Raw genomic sequence first — 15,459 nt, 5'->3', positions numbered from 1 at the left:
TGAGAATCCAGGTGAAGAATTTCCCGAAGAGCCGTCCATTGATGTCATACAACTGGACTCCCTTTATGAAGCCCTAATCTCACCAATTGCTGAGGGGCGAGAGTTGGATAATTAGGCAGTAAAAGACATTCCTATGCTCAATCTTGAGTAAAGTACATTTTGTTATCTACACTTGATCATTTTGTCCATGGTGATAAGTGTAATATTGTAAATGGACCCTTTTTATGATAAATGAATTAACAAATTAATAGTGCATTTTGCATCCAATTCCCTTTTCCTTAAAGACCATTCTTTTAATATACTCCACTCTCATCTCTTCAGGGACATTGATCGACTCACACCCAATAATTCAATTAACTCATAAGTTCCTTATGTTAATTTTGAAACTCCCATAACTGCCAATACTTCAAGTGATTCTGAAGAAGAACTGGTAGAAGAAAGGGGAGAAGTAGATGAACCTTCCCTAGTGCCTTGTGGGGATGAAACACACACATTAAATCTAGGCACTGAAGAAATGAAGAAAGAACTTAAGGTTGTGGAAAGTGGAGAGTTAGAGGGTATGGCCAGTTTGCTCAAAGAATTCGTGGATATATTTTCATGGAGCTATAACGATATGCCCGGATTAGATCCTCAGATAGTGACAGATAAGATCCCTCTAATTCCTGGGAAAATTCCAGTAAAACAAAAGTTGAGAAGAATGAACCCTGACATGCTACTCAAAGTTAGGGATGAAGTCAAAAGGTAATACAATGCTGGATTCCTGGAAGAGGTTAAATATCCTCAATGGATAGCCAATATTGTCCGGGTAATGAAGAAGGATGGAAAAGTCAGGGTGTGTGTTGATTATAGAAATCTCAATAAAGCGAGCTTGAATGATGATTTTCCTCTCTCTTATATAGACATGCTGGTAGACAACGCTGCAGGTTTGGGTAGATGTTCATGTATTGACAGGGCATCCGGGTATAAACAAATCCCCATGGATGAAGAAGACAAAGATAAGACTGCTTTCATCACCCAATGAGGGGTATTTTGTTATCGGGTCATGCCATTTGGGTTAAAGAATGCTGGGGCTACTTATCAACGTGCCATGGTGACATTATTCCATGGCATGATGCACAAGGAAGTGGAGTTGTATGTGGATGATATGATCATCAAGTCCAGAGAGGGGGAAAGTCATGTAAAAGTGTTGAGAAAAGTATTTGAAAGGCTCAGGAAGTATCAGCTAAAATTGAACCCAGCCAAGTGTGTGTTTGGGGCTAGGTCAGTTAAGCTATTGGGGTTCATAGTGAGTGAAAAGGGAATAAAAGTAGATATAGACAAGGTTTGAGCCATTCAAGAAATGCCATCCCCAAAGACAGAAAGGGAGGTGCATAATTTTCTAGGAAAGCTGAACTACATCTCGAGATTCATTTCCAACCTCACTGCTAAAGCTGAGCCCATCTTTAAGCTATTCAGAAAGAACAACACCACTCGATGGGATCCAATTTGTCAAGAGGCTTTCGAGAAAATTAAGCGGTATCTGTCAAACCTGCCAAATTTGGTCCCTCCAGTGGTAGGAAGGCCATTGATTCTGTACCTAGCAGTTCAACAGGGTTCGATGGGGTGCGTTCTGGGACAACACGATGACACAGGGCAAAAAGAGAGGGCCATTTATTATTTGAGTAAGAAATTCAATGATTGCAAGTCAAGGTATTCATTCCTAGAGAAAACTTACTACGTGTTGGCCTGGACGGCAAATCGGCTCAAATACTTCATGTTGAATCATAAGACATGGCTCATCTCACGAATGGATCCCATCAAGTATGTATTTAAAAAGCTCGTTCATACCAGGGAGGATAGCAAAATGGCAGGTCATACTCTCTCAATATGACATTGTTTATATGACTAGAAAGGAGGTAAAAGGGAGTGTAATTATAGATCTCCTAGCAGAAAACTCGATGCAAGATTATGAAGCCCTGGATTTTGAATTCCCCGATGAGCATGTTAATGAAGTAGGCAGCAAGGATAAGGAACCAACTGATGTATGGGAAATATATTTTGACGGAGCTGTCAATTTGTCTGGTAATGGGATCAAAGCTGTGTTGGTATCCCCTGACGGAAAACACTTCCCGATAGCTATCAAGCTGAGGTTTGACTGCACCAACAACGTCGCGGAATACGAAGCCTGCATGATGGGTTTGTAGGCAGCCATTAAAATAAAGGTCAGAAAGTTAGAGGTATATGGAGATTCGGCCTTGATCGTTTATCAAGTCAAGGGAGAATGGCAAACCACAGACCCGAAGCTAATTTCATACCAAAAATACCTTCTGGAATTGATCAAGAAATTTGAAGAGATTTCTTTCACTCACCTCAGTCGCGACAAGAACCAGTTTGCTGATGCCTTAGCCACTCTGGCTGTCATGGCTCAAGGAGTGAGCTGGCTTATTGCTTCATGGTCGAAGAAGAAACCGATGGTAAACCCTGGTATCATGATATCTAGGTCTACGTCAAAACCAGGGAATATCCTCCAGGGGCAAGCAGAAACGAAAGGAGAATGATCAGGAGATTAGCTTTGGGATACTTCCCCAGCGGTGAAATTCTGTACAAAAGGAGCTCCAATGGCGAATTATTGAGATGCGTAGATGAAAAAAAAGCGAGGAGGATCATTTTTGAGACTCATGAGGGGAATTGCACAACCCACGCTAATGGGCATATGATGGCCAAGCAAATCATGAGACGGGGATACTTCTGGACTACTATGGAGAAAGACTGCATTGAGTACTTTCAAAAGTGTCATAAATGTCAAATCTACGCGAATCCGATAAATGTCCCACCTCATCAATTATTTAATCTTGTCTCACCTTGGCCTTTTGTAATGTGGGGCATTGATGTGATTAGTCCCATTAATCACAAGGCATCCAACGGGCACAGGTTCATCTTGGTAGCTATCGACTGCTTTTCTAAATGGGTCGAGGCAACATCATATGCTCACATCATGCAGAATATATTCCTCAAATTTCTCGAGAATAATATTCTCTGTCGACACGGCCTCCCTAGCGAAATTGTCATGGACAACGCTAAGAATTTGAATGGTCCAAAGATCTAGAGTTTATGTGACCAGTACAAAATTCGGCATCTCAATTCTTCACCATACAGTCCCCAGATGAATGGAGCAGTGGAGGCCGCTAATAAGAACCTCAAGAGAATAATCAGCAAGATGACCATCACTTATAGAAATTGGCATGATATGCTTCCCTTCGCCCTTCATGCTTATCGTACCTTCATAAGAACATCGACAGGGGGAACTCCAAACTCATTGGTTTACGGAATGGAGGTTGTTTTGCCTATCGAAGTAGAAATTCCCTCCCTGAGAATTCTGAAAGAATCGAGAATCGATGAGTCAGAATAGATCCAATCAAGGTTGGACCAATTGAATTTGCTGGACGACAAAAGGCTAGCAGCAGCGTGTCAAGGGCAATTGTACCAAAGAAGAATGGCAAGGGCATTTAACAAATGCGTTCGCCCGCGCGAATTCCAACCGGGAGATATTGTTTTGAAAAAGATTCTCCCAAGTCAAAATGACACCCGGGGCAAATGGTCGCCAACTTATGAGGGACCCTATGTGGTTAAAAAAATATTTTTTAGCGGCGCACTAATCTTGACTCACATGGACGACGAAGAATTCCCAAGACCCGTAAATGCAGATGCTGTCAAAAGGTATCATGCCTAAAAAAAAATATAGGAGTAAAAACCTGAAAGGGCACTCCTAGCAAAATGTGCAAAAGAGGGTGAAAACCCGCAAGGGCGCTCTCTGCAAAATGAGTGAAGGGTGAAAACCTGAAAAGGCATCCTAAAAAAGTGAGGAAAAAAAAATCTAGGGGTAAAAACCCAAAAGGGCGCCCCTAGAACCAGAAAAGCAGAGAAATAAGGGAGGGAGTATAAGATCAAGAAAAGAGATAAGTCACCACAGCACGAATCTTCGTCAAAAGGTTACTTGAAATAATGGCAGTTAAGGGGGTTCAAAGTTAACTACGAGGAATTTGTGGGATGCATTCTTGTACCCTTTTTCTTTGAAACCATACTTTTTTTTTCTCAAGCTATAATAAAGTCATTCTTACACTCTATTTTATCTTTCTTATTACTTACACTCTAATTTATCTTTCTTATATACCCACACTCTAATTTTATCTTTCTTTTACACCTTTATTTATGCGCTATTAATCTGTTAAAACTTTGTCATAAGATTAGGATTTGAATATTGATAATCTCATGTACTTTGCTATGAGATTTGCAGGAAACGATCGATTGCCTAAAAAAAAAACTAGGGGTGAAAACCCGAAAGGGCGCTCCTAGCAAAAGATGAGAAAGTGAAAACCTGTAAAGGCACTTTTTGCAAATAAGAAAGGAACCAGGAAGGGTGTCCTGAGAAGTGAGCAAGAGAAGGAAATTGTAGGCAAAGTCTTGGGGTTCGTCCTCTGTTAATCATTTATCTTCGGAACCTTGTTAAGTACACTTCGATAAGAGGAACTTCTTATGTCAGGTTTGCCTTGCTTTGTCAGCATTTAATTTCCAGTTATCAACCTCTGGTTTCCTAATCCAAGTTGATTTTAATTTCCAGCATTTTAAATTCCTATCATCAACTTCTGGTTCCTTGATCCGAGTTGATTTTAATTTCTAGTATTTTAATTTCCAGTTATCAACCTCTGGTTCCTTGATCAAAGTTGATTTTTATTTTCAGCATTTTAAATTCCTGTCATCAACCTCTGGTTCCTTGATCCAAGTTGATTTTAATTTTTAGTATTTTAATTTCCAGTTATCAACCTCTGGTTCATTGATCTAAGTTGATTTTAATTTTCAGTGTTATCAACCTATGGTTCCTTGATCTAAGTTGATTTTAATTTTAAGCATCTTAAATTCTTGCCATCAACCTCTGGTTTCCTGATCCAAGTTAATTTTAATTTTCAGTATTTTAATTTCTTGCTATCAACCTCTGGTTCCTTGATCTAAGTTAATTTTAATTTTCAGCATTTTAATTTCTTGCTATCAACCTCTGGTTCCTTGATCTAAGTTGATTTCAATTTTCACATCATCAACCTCTGGTTCCTTGATCCAAGTTGATTTTTAATTTCTAGCTTTTTAATTTCCTGCCCTCAACCTTTGGTTCCTAGATCCAGGATTGATTTTGATTCTCGACATTCTAATTTTCCATACTCTTGCCTCCCAAAATATGGGTCTAAATCTTTACATAATTCTTATACGAGAAAATTTCATTCCCTCCAATAGAAATTATGTAAAGAGGGGCAGCTGTCGACACCATATTTTGGCTGATCACCGAAGTCAAGGGACTTTAAAATCGACTCTCAGTCGACATTCTTCGATCACAAATGACTTTTTCGAACACATCGATTGCTCGATCATGAAATAAACCGATCCCACACTTAGTTAATTGTTCTCCGATCTCTCTTTACAAATATTGTGGAAATTCATTTAGCTAGTGTCAGAATCGGGCTTCTCGCCTAAATATCCCAGATATTCCTTAAAATAAAGTTAAGGTTTCTATCCGGTCTAATGATGATCCCGACCTCAAGAATTCAAATTAAGTCTTTCCAATTCTAATGTTCTAAAGTTTTACCCGGTGTTTGGTCATGGCTTAGTCCGATCTCATGCTTACAAGTGATTTCTTTCCGATCTCTTATACTTAGGTTAATAGTTGCTTTAAAGTTTAATGTTCTAATACGTTCAAACCATCAAGTACTCATACAATTGGGACGCTTTCCGATCTCATCAAGAAATTGAACAAAAGAGAGGGCTTCAATTCATTTCAAAATAAAAATTTACAAGTCATTCGGCAGGAAGGTCTCCCCTAGCTTGCTCCCCAGATACATTCTCAATTCTCTCATCCCTTCCCTCTCTCTCGGGCTCCTCCTCGCTCTCCTCTTCATCTCTAGGAGCAAGATCCACCATCCAGGAGAAGTCTTCCCCAGGATAACGCCTTTCGAGCTCGGCCAGCAGATCGCCATGTGTATTCACATAGGCGCCAGCCTCCCTCGTCACAGTCTCTTATTCTTTCACTCTGATCTCTTCAGTAAGGCGAGTGACATCGGCAGTTCGAAGGGCCCGAGCTTCTTCTAGTTCTCGCTCTAGTTTGGCTATCTTGTCCTCATAGGATTTCATCCGACCCTCAATCTCGGTGATATAGTCCTAGGCGGACCAAAGTTGGGCTTGGGGGAAAGTAGCATCCTGAATCGCTTTCAGAATTTCGTGCCTCAGGAGATGAGCATTTTCCCTGATTATGTGTTGGTTCACCAGGCTCTCTATGCTCAAGCTCATCGTTTGAGCCAAGAGATTATCAAGGCTATCCGGGGTCAGCCTGTTCCGGTCATCCTGGAGGAATATGGTAGCACCCAGAACTTTGGCCAAGCTCGGATTCCCCCGAACTGATCAGTTATTCTCTGGAGAATGAATGAGGACCTGGGCACCATGGGAAAGGGTTCTTACAGCAGGTTGAGAAGATCCTCATTCAGCACTTGAGGGAATAGGCGGAGGTGGCAGTTCCTCTTGTCGAGGAGGGGAAGGAGCGATCTCCACCTCTGGGAGCGGTTGTTCCGAAGGATGGGACGAAGAGCCCGGCACTTCTCCTGAATATCGCCTTGGCGTCTAAGATGCTGTGGCGATCTTCATTTCTCGTACCTTCCGGGAGACCTCTCTTTTTCGCTTGTGGCTCTCCTTTGCACCTTTGCCTCCAGCCATTCCTGCACGGAAAAAACAGTTAGTGAGATCACCTAAGTCAGGAGGCTAAAGATTTAGGTTATACCGATCCCTGGTCCGAGGTTAGAGAGCTACAATTCATAGTCCTCATTGGCGATCATCTGCATTAGCCACCACCTCAGTTCGGCCATTACGGCATATTGCAAGAATACTTATGGGTGGCCACCTGCTCCTTTAATTCCTTTACCATGGCCTCCTCGTCTGTATTCAAAGTAATCTTTTTTGGAGTCGAGGGGACCAGGTACTACCAACTGCGTGGAAAACCCTCGAAGTCATTTGGAATCTTGCTCCTCAATATAAAGAATTGGTTCTTCTAGTTCTTCAATGAAGAAGGGAGGTCGGTAAAAAACCCACAGTGCGGTTTGGCTTGGAAGAACCAGTACTCGTCGTCCTTCCGGCGAGTAAGCCTATGCAACTCAGCAAAAACCTTCGCTGTAGGCTCAACCTTTTTGGCTCGACATAACCCTCTGAAAGCCACTAGGATCCGCTATGAATTAGGGTGCACTTGGGCTATGCTTACATGATGAAGTTTCAGAACGGCCTTAAAGAAATCGTGCAAGGGAAACCGAAGTTCGGCCTTCAATTGCTCCTAATACACCATGATCACGTCATTTTCTTCAAAGAAATTATTGGCTCAGAGATCGCTATGGCATCGTATAAGCTCAAAAGAGTCGGTTCAGAGGTTATACTCTTGCTAATAGACTGTAGGTCGATTTCTTTAAGGACCGATGGCAATTCATCCAGGGGGAGATTTTCTTTCCCCGAAGTAGAGGCCCGTTTGGATTGAGCCACCAGACCACGATCTGGGGCGGAGGTTGCAGAAGGTTCAGGTCATCCACTTGGCCTAATTACCTCAACTTCGTCCGATGTCCACGAGATGTGAACGAAAGGTGGGCTAGCAGCTTTCTGACTCTCGGCGCCGCCCATTTTCAGGGAAAACAAAAGAAATTAACTAAGAAGAGAATCAAAATCCTTACCGGAATATGATCGGTGACGAATAACTTGAGAAAACGAGAGAAAACTCTGGGATTGCTAAGAGAGGTTCTGAAAATGCCATAAGGAAATGACTGACTCACCTCGCCCTTATTTATATCCGTCTGAGCATTAAATGCTCGCAAAGTCCCAAGCAACGTATCGGTTAGTGGCATTAAGATTGAAATTAGCAGTTCTCTTGCTCGAAATCGATCCACCCATTACATCAGTAAACCGATTCAAGATCGTCACGTTCGTCACTTTCGATCTTGATCGGTAAATTAGTCTGGTTCCCTCACTGTCATTAAATATTGTCCTCATGGTTCTCCAATCACCAGGATCGTAAATTTTCAGGCGAAGGGCGAAGAAAATAGTCCAAAAAAGATCAAAGGCAGTCACCATAATCAGAATTATTAGTGGAGATACTAGAATTGGAGAAATGGAGAAGCTGAAGGAGATGAAGTGAAATGTGAAGGGGATTTCTTGTTAGTATATATATATAGGGCCCGAGCATTTATTGCATGCATAAACCGAAGTGGATGCATCGGTAACTGAAGAATTAATTACTTTGACTAAGGCAAGTCAGATAAAAAGAAAAAATCTAGAATGGCAGAGATCGAGAAGCAATGGGGGGCCCAATATGAAGAGAACAGAAAAGAAGAAGGTCATAATAGAGAGGTCGGAAGGAATAGAGATCGAAAAGCACGGAGTGGTTGAATACCTTTCAAATAACTCTCTTCATAATCAGAGCCGAGTTAGTTAAAGTGTTGCAGTCGTAATCAAATCTTCCCCGTACGCCTCATTTGCAGAAATGACCACCTAGCTGACAGACGCCAAAACAGTTATGGCAGTCCTGTACGCCTCGATCTCCATCGTTGATCATACTTGCAAGGACGAACCCGGAGCCCTTGGATCAAAAATCAGACGAAAGGTTCAGCACTTTTTACTCTCAGCCTTCGGATCCAACTTGTAAGGCAAGACCCTGAGCCGTTGGATTAAGAGAAGATATTCTGAATAAAATTCTGACCCTCCATTTTGATTTTCTTTAATTCTAAGGCATCGGATTGTGCCATTTTGAATCTAAACCCTCCATCTCCCCTGATGAGATCCTGACCCTCCATAATGATCACCCGTTCCCTATAAATACCCGTATGCAATATTGTAGAAGGGATAGGCAAAAAAAAGGTGGTGGTGATTATAGTGGAAAGACTCTGAAATTTGATTCAGTCTTGCTACTTTGCCATTCTGAACTTTTGAGAAACTTTAGAAACTAGTTTTCTTAAGTATCTTATTTGAAGGAGTTCTGGACCCTGAAATTCTTCGTTTTCAGTGTTTGTTCATTACTCTGTGAGACCATTTTTCCTTTTTCGTCCATTTTCGTCTTCGCTGCCCTAACATCAGTATATTACTCTCCAAGCTTAATTGCATTCTGACCCGGTTCCCGTCGCTTCAACTCAACTGCATTCCGACCTGGTTCCCGTTACTCTGAAGTAAGCATTAGTCTTTCGGCTAATAGCTTTCATCTCTACAATACTTGAGGATTCTAGAGTCATTCCATTCGTCTCCTTAACTCCCCACAGGTAAGCATCTAAACTATCAATTTGTCGAATACCCTTGTTTATTTTCTCCAGCTTTCTTTTGAAATTTCTTCTACGTCCAGTTACATTAAAATCTCAAAATAGATTATCCAGTCAAACAATTATTTCCTATGTCTTCATTTATTTTTCATTTCCTTCAAGAGTAGACGTTCAATTCACAGGCAACTTGTAAATACTCAAAAGAACGTAAGCAGGAATTTTTCGATGTGAGAATTTTCAAGCAAATAAAAATGACAAAAAGGATAGGTGTAGCAATAGGTTGAATAGTAGGTCAAACAAATAAGTAATGAGGTCGGGCTATGAAACGAGCCCAGGGGATAACATAATAGAGTGGGAATCGAGATAGGATCAGGCCCCGAACTAATAACCAAAAGAGATCGGGTATTGCCAACCAAAGAGTTCTGATAAGGTGATCACATAGGAGATCTGTGAAAAGTTTGGTTTTGTATTCACCCTCTAGTTATAAGGCTCTGTGGGTTAGGAGAAGCTCTGCACCGGTTTCTTGCGCCCCAGCTAGGCTAGAATCTTTAGTTCAAAGTCCTCACGATATGCGATCTTAATGAATATTTTAAGAGATCAAAGGAGAGTTCTATATTTTAAGAGATCAGAGGAGAGTTCTTACCCGATTCTCATTCTAAATTTAAATGTATGGAGATCGGAGGAAAGTTCTTATCCGAGATCCTTCACTTAAAACTTCAAACCAAATACTTTAAGAAATCGAAGGAGAGTTCTTACCTAATTCTCAATCAAAATTTTCAACAAAATGTGTGGAGATTGGAGGAGAGTTCTTATCTGAGATCCTCCACTTAAAACTTTAAACCGAATACTTTAAGAGATCGGGGGAGAGTTCTTACCTGATTCTTAACCAAAATTTTTAACAAAATATATGAAGATCGGAGGAGAGTTCTTATCCGAGACTCTTTGCTTAAATTTTTAACAAGCATACTTTAAGAGATCGGGGGAGAGTTCTTACCTGATTCTCAACCAAAATTTTTAACAAAATATGTGGAGATCGGAGGAGAGTTCTTATTCGAGACGCTTCGCTTAAATTTTTAACAAACATACTTTAAGAGATCGGGGGAGAATTCTTACCCGATTCTCAGCCAAATTTTAATAAAATGTGTAGAGATCGGGAGAAAGTCCTTACCCGAATTCTCTTAACTAAAGCCCGAATTAATATATCATAATATACAAAGTAACCCCCAAACAAAGATCCGCTACCTGATGCCTATTCACTAAGGGTCATCTCATGCACTCATGTTCTTGAGCAGCCCTGAATAGTGAAATATTAAACATTCCTTTTATCCATATAAAGGATTAAAATTGTCATCCCGACCCCCTAATTATCAATTTTAATATATAAAGAGCATAATATTAAATCTGCTTACACTCATTAAGGGACAAGGTGGGGTGCCTAACACCTTTCCCACCCAAATACGGACCCCGAACTTAGAATCTCTGTTTTCGAAGTGTTTTCCTTTTTAAAATTTATTACAAATAGTTTTCTTTAATTTCCCTCAAAATTAAAGTAGCGACTCACTTCGGTGAGTGTTCGTCCAGGCGACCGCAAAAACCCTTGTGACAAGGGAAAAAATTATTTAAAGAAACAACTTGCAAACTTTTTTTTAAAAATTTTTTAAAAATAATTTTAAAGAAAAATTGTTAATGAAATGTGATTTTCAAATTCCACATGTATTCTAAACTATAATTGCCTTTTTATCGGTCGAATAATGGAAAAGTGGATACTGAGCTACTGGCAATTCTGACGCCTAAGATTACCAAAATAATAATGAACAGCTGTAGTACAGTTCACGAAGATTCTGATTGAAGACTGCAAATAGTTGAAATATGATAACTATAAACTAGTTTCACGTTTTCATGGAGAGTGTCGAGTATGCACCAAGTACCTTAGCTTTTAGCCTGTAGCATACAATGATCCATTCACTTTGCTCACGTGAAATTCCATTATCAATAAAAAAAAAAAAAAAAAAGAGTTGGAATTCCCTTTTTTTTTATCAGAAAATGAAGATATTTCATTGGTGAAAACAGATTATAGGGTCCAAACCCATAAGATATCTGGAAAGCATAACTTTATGATCATGTGTACTGGGTACATAAATGTGACAAATTCACAGTATGGAATACTGACTCTGATAAGTTCAAACAATGCCACAGGTGAAAGAATCAGATGATATTAAAATAATGGATAATGAATGGGAATGTGATCGCATGGCCATTAAGTACAAGCAATATCAACATTTGTCTTTCACTATTTGCTAATCATACTTCCTCCACGTGATGCACGCCCTCAAGAGAAATTTGCCCACTTTCTGCTTGAAAACCAGAAGCAGCGGATTTAGATGCAACTCCCTCCAAATATTCAAGGAAATCCATCACCACAGTATCAGTCCAAGGAGCGCCAAGTGGAGCTTCAGCACCTGCAACCCACCCTAGATGGCCACCCTTGGGTGTCACTATCAGCAAACAATTTGGGTTTACCTGGGATAATAAGCAATACACTTGATCAAAATGAGTAAAGGAAGAGAGTGTATGATTTACTCATTTCAATCAATTTCTAAAGGGTAATGTCAAGCTAATTGGGCCAGAAAACCATCTAATGCTGTGATGAAAGGAATTTTTGATTGCCACCTGTAATACAGTGAAATATGGGAAAAAGAAGCTATCCAGAAAGATAATATGATGTATAGGATAAGGGAATATAAGTATCCCATGACTTGAGAATATAAAGCACCCTGCATATACCTTGATAGCTTCACGAGGAATTCCCCTAGCAGGAGCAATCGGATCATTGGCAGCCTGCAAGAGAATGAGATATCTTTAGTTAACTGATACAATATATGCCCTAACCAAAAACCACTTACAAATATTTCACAAGAAAGACAGTTCTTTCAGTTTCAAAGTCAATCATAGTTAGTATGTATTAAGCCATGAAAAGCAATGTCGAAATCTTGATATGAAATTTTACTTTAGTTTCACTTAATCTTGAAATGAAATTTTACTTGCATTTCATTTTGAAATTATATTTTCTAATTTATTGACATATTTCAGATTATTTATATTTTGAACAAACAGCAGCTTGAAGCCAGAAAATTTGATGAACTTCAAGACCTTGACCACCTAGGAGGAGAAAAGGCAGTTCTACCATCGAGCCAATGCGCATTTATTCTCGAAGTAAACAATGTAGAGATAGAGCTGCTCTATTATTAAACAGGCTAATCATTCTCTAAAGATGATAAGCTTCAAACTGAGGAACGCCAACTGATATAAGGTGGTTTATCGATCTCTTTATCTTTAAGTAACTGATAACACCAGGATATGTATCAATATTGGAGAAAAAAGGTACCAAGTTATCAACCACATCAATCCCATCATTGAGGTAGCTATACAAGGACACCTAGAAAAGTTCCAGCATTCCACAGCAAGTAAATTAAAATCATTGACAGCCAAAAGAAATTTGGGGGAGAAAATCAATACATTTTCCTAGGATCCACATTTTCCAAGTAGCTTAATCACTCAAAATAAAATTTCAAAATCGCACCATAACATGACCAACAATTTGATCAGCAATAAATTCTTATGCAGTTAAATGTCAGTTGTGAGGCTCAGGAAAATGTCTACCTGGATACAAAGTAAAGGTCTGCTAACACGTTTTATGGCATCTGAACTGCTTGAATTAGAATAGTACTCATCCACCGACTTGAACCCAAATGAAACTGCACAGTATCATAAAAAGTGCCAAGAGTTGATGGCATGCCACTGCAAAACTCACCCCACGAGAAAAAAATAACAATGAAATCAGTTTCCATGTACAAGAACCACATACCACGCGTTAGTCCTTGATCAAACTCCCTAACAGACTTGGCATTGGCAACCGATGGGATGTCATACTCACCATCCAATTCTTCAAAAAGAAGTGCATGCCTACACAAACAAGAGATTATGATATTCTCTAAAAAAAAAAAAAAACAGTTGATGAAAAAAGAAATTTAACAAAGGATTACTTCTTGAAAATTTTACAGAGAGCTCTTGCAAGAGCTTTATCATAAACAATGTTAAAGCCCTTACGGAAGTCCTCATCTGCAATAACCAAATTGAAAGGATTACATAAAGACACGGCACCAGCTAGGGGACACGTTTGAGATTCCTGAAATAAATAATAAAGATGTATCAAAGAAAGTAGAGTGCAACTAAAATGAACGGAAGAGAGATCTAGTAAAGAAGTGAATTTTAAGTGCTAAAAAAATCAATGTTACAAAAATACCATTTGAAAAAAGAAATGAAAGTATTTTAAATTGAACTCAACCTCAAAATTCCAACTGTGCCAAATCTAAAATATAACAACTGACAACAGTACTCCAGTATTCTATGGCCCTCTCAATTAAAATCTTCTCCGTATATTAAAATGTAAAATGAAGTTCTGCTAAATATAAAACCATTAAGTCCCATTCCACAACCTCAAGCCCAGAGATCTTTACTAAGTTCTTCCCTTGGCCTCAGATGCTTGAACTTAAACCATACATAACTAAGAGAAGAGAACCATTCTAATAGTGTATCCACAGATTTGTTAGGGACGTTTAACCATCTATTTGTATTCATGCGTTAATCAGTTGAGCAGAAAATAACTAAATGCTTTTGCAACTTGTATGCACCATATACTATAGCATGAATAAATATGAAAAATAAAGTCTTTAATATTGTTAAACCTGCAAGTAATTGCGGGTTTATGGGATCAACATCAAGCACTTCCCATAAGAACAAAGAAAAAGATTACATATTCAGTGTGTTTACATCATGAAGAAACTCTACAGAACCAGATATAGAGGGGAAAATTAAGGGTTGTATCATACCTCACCCAAATAATTGACAAGAATGTTGGCACCAAGAGACCAACCAACAGCATAGACATTAGCATTTGGATGCCTAGTGGTAACAACAGCCACTACTTCACGCATATCTCCTAGAAACGAAGCCGAATAGAACTGCATTATCAGCTTATTTTATTTATTCAGTTGACAATGATCACATTATTCGGTTTTTAACTTTCTCGTAATCTTCAAAAATCAAATTAAGTAAACTATGATTAAGTGTACCTGAGGAGTGGTAACAGGGCTATCTCCACAACCTCTGCTATTAAAAACGATGACGCGCCACCCTTTGGTTCTCGCTTTAACTAACAAATGCCTAACATACGAATCCCCGCTCCCTCCGGTTAAACCTGGCTGGAAATTCAAGAATCAAACTAATTAACTTCCAGAATTCTCCATATAAGTATTGCAATTAAAAATGAATAAAAAAGTACAAACCAGCAAAATGAGAACAGGAGAATCAGGCGGCAACCGGCGGCTGTCGCCGGCTACCCAGTCGATAGCAATGGAGCCAGAGTCCTTGGTACGGATACACTCTCGCTTGTATCGGACGTTGGGGGTGATACGCAGGAAGGAGGCGAAAATGGTCTCCACGTGGCAGTTATGGCCGATAAGAGGGTAGGGGCTGTAGGGACGATTTAACGTCTTTAAGGCAGGGAGGAAAACGTCACGTGCACCACCAATGACGTCGAGTGAAGGATGCGGAGTTTTATCGTCGGCCATTTGGGTGGCTATAGCAGCGTTGTGGATGGCGGAGAAGGGGTGGAGCGAGAGAGCGGGGCGACGGAAGAGGGAGAGAGGGTAAAATGAGCCTAGGCAGGCTCCAGCCATTTTATTGGGCGAAGGCTCAAGTTTAGGTGAGCTAACAAAGAGGAGTGGCTGTTAGTGGACACTTGGAATGTTAGACTGCCAGAAAATCAGTTGGTAGCGTTATTGACATATTGATACGAGGCGAAATGGTTAGGTGATTTATATAGTGAATTTCACATAAATTTTTTTCAATCTATAATATATGAAAAATTATTTTATATTAGGAAAATTTTTATTTATAGGATTTTTATCCATCCAACTAATTAAAAATTATCACTACAATATATATATATATATAAGACTAAATAATTTTAATTAAAATGACATTTATTTATTTTATTTTATTTTATTTGTCAATTATAGTAAATTTTACATAAATTTTATCATAATTAATAATTTTACAGTACAAAATTTGAAATAAAAGATTTAAATTTTATTTTAATATA

The 15,459-nt window shown here is 39.3% G+C and overlaps 1 protein-coding gene across 2 annotated transcripts; it reads right to left on the bottom strand.

The window, feature by feature from the left end:
- Positions 1-11,392: 11,392 nt before the first annotated feature.
- LOC110665654 (embryogenesis-associated protein EMB8) lies at positions 11,393-15,121 on the bottom strand. 2 transcript variants are annotated; one of them, XM_021825862.2, is made up of 8 exons: positions 14,642-15,121; positions 14,429-14,557; positions 14,186-14,317; positions 13,340-13,482; positions 13,162-13,259; positions 12,957-13,051; positions 12,081-12,134; positions 11,393-11,816 (listed from the first exon to the last, which is right to left on the bottom strand). In XM_021825862.2, the coding sequence occupies exons 1-8, from the start codon at positions 15,032-15,034 to the stop codon at positions 11,598-11,600; spliced, it is 1,263 nt and encodes a 420-aa protein (XP_021681554.2). In that variant the 5' UTR covers positions 15,035-15,121; the 3' UTR covers positions 11,393-11,597. The 2 variants fall into 2 exon arrangements, with proteins under 2 accessions (XP_021681554.2, XP_057994279.1); XM_058138296.1 differs by having other exon boundaries at positions 13,340-13,415; positions 14,191-14,317; positions 14,642-15,082.
- Positions 15,122-15,459: the final 338 nt, after the last annotated feature.

The sequence above is a fragment of the Hevea brasiliensis genome, chromosome 16 (genome assembly GCF_030052815.1).
Source record: "Hevea brasiliensis isolate MT/VB/25A 57/8 chromosome 16, ASM3005281v1, whole genome shotgun sequence".
Lineage (NCBI taxonomy): Eukaryota > Viridiplantae > Streptophyta > Magnoliopsida > Malpighiales > Euphorbiaceae > Hevea > Hevea brasiliensis.
The sequence above is the reverse complement of the archived record's forward strand: the minus strand, read 5'-3'. Positions and strand labels throughout refer to the sequence as shown.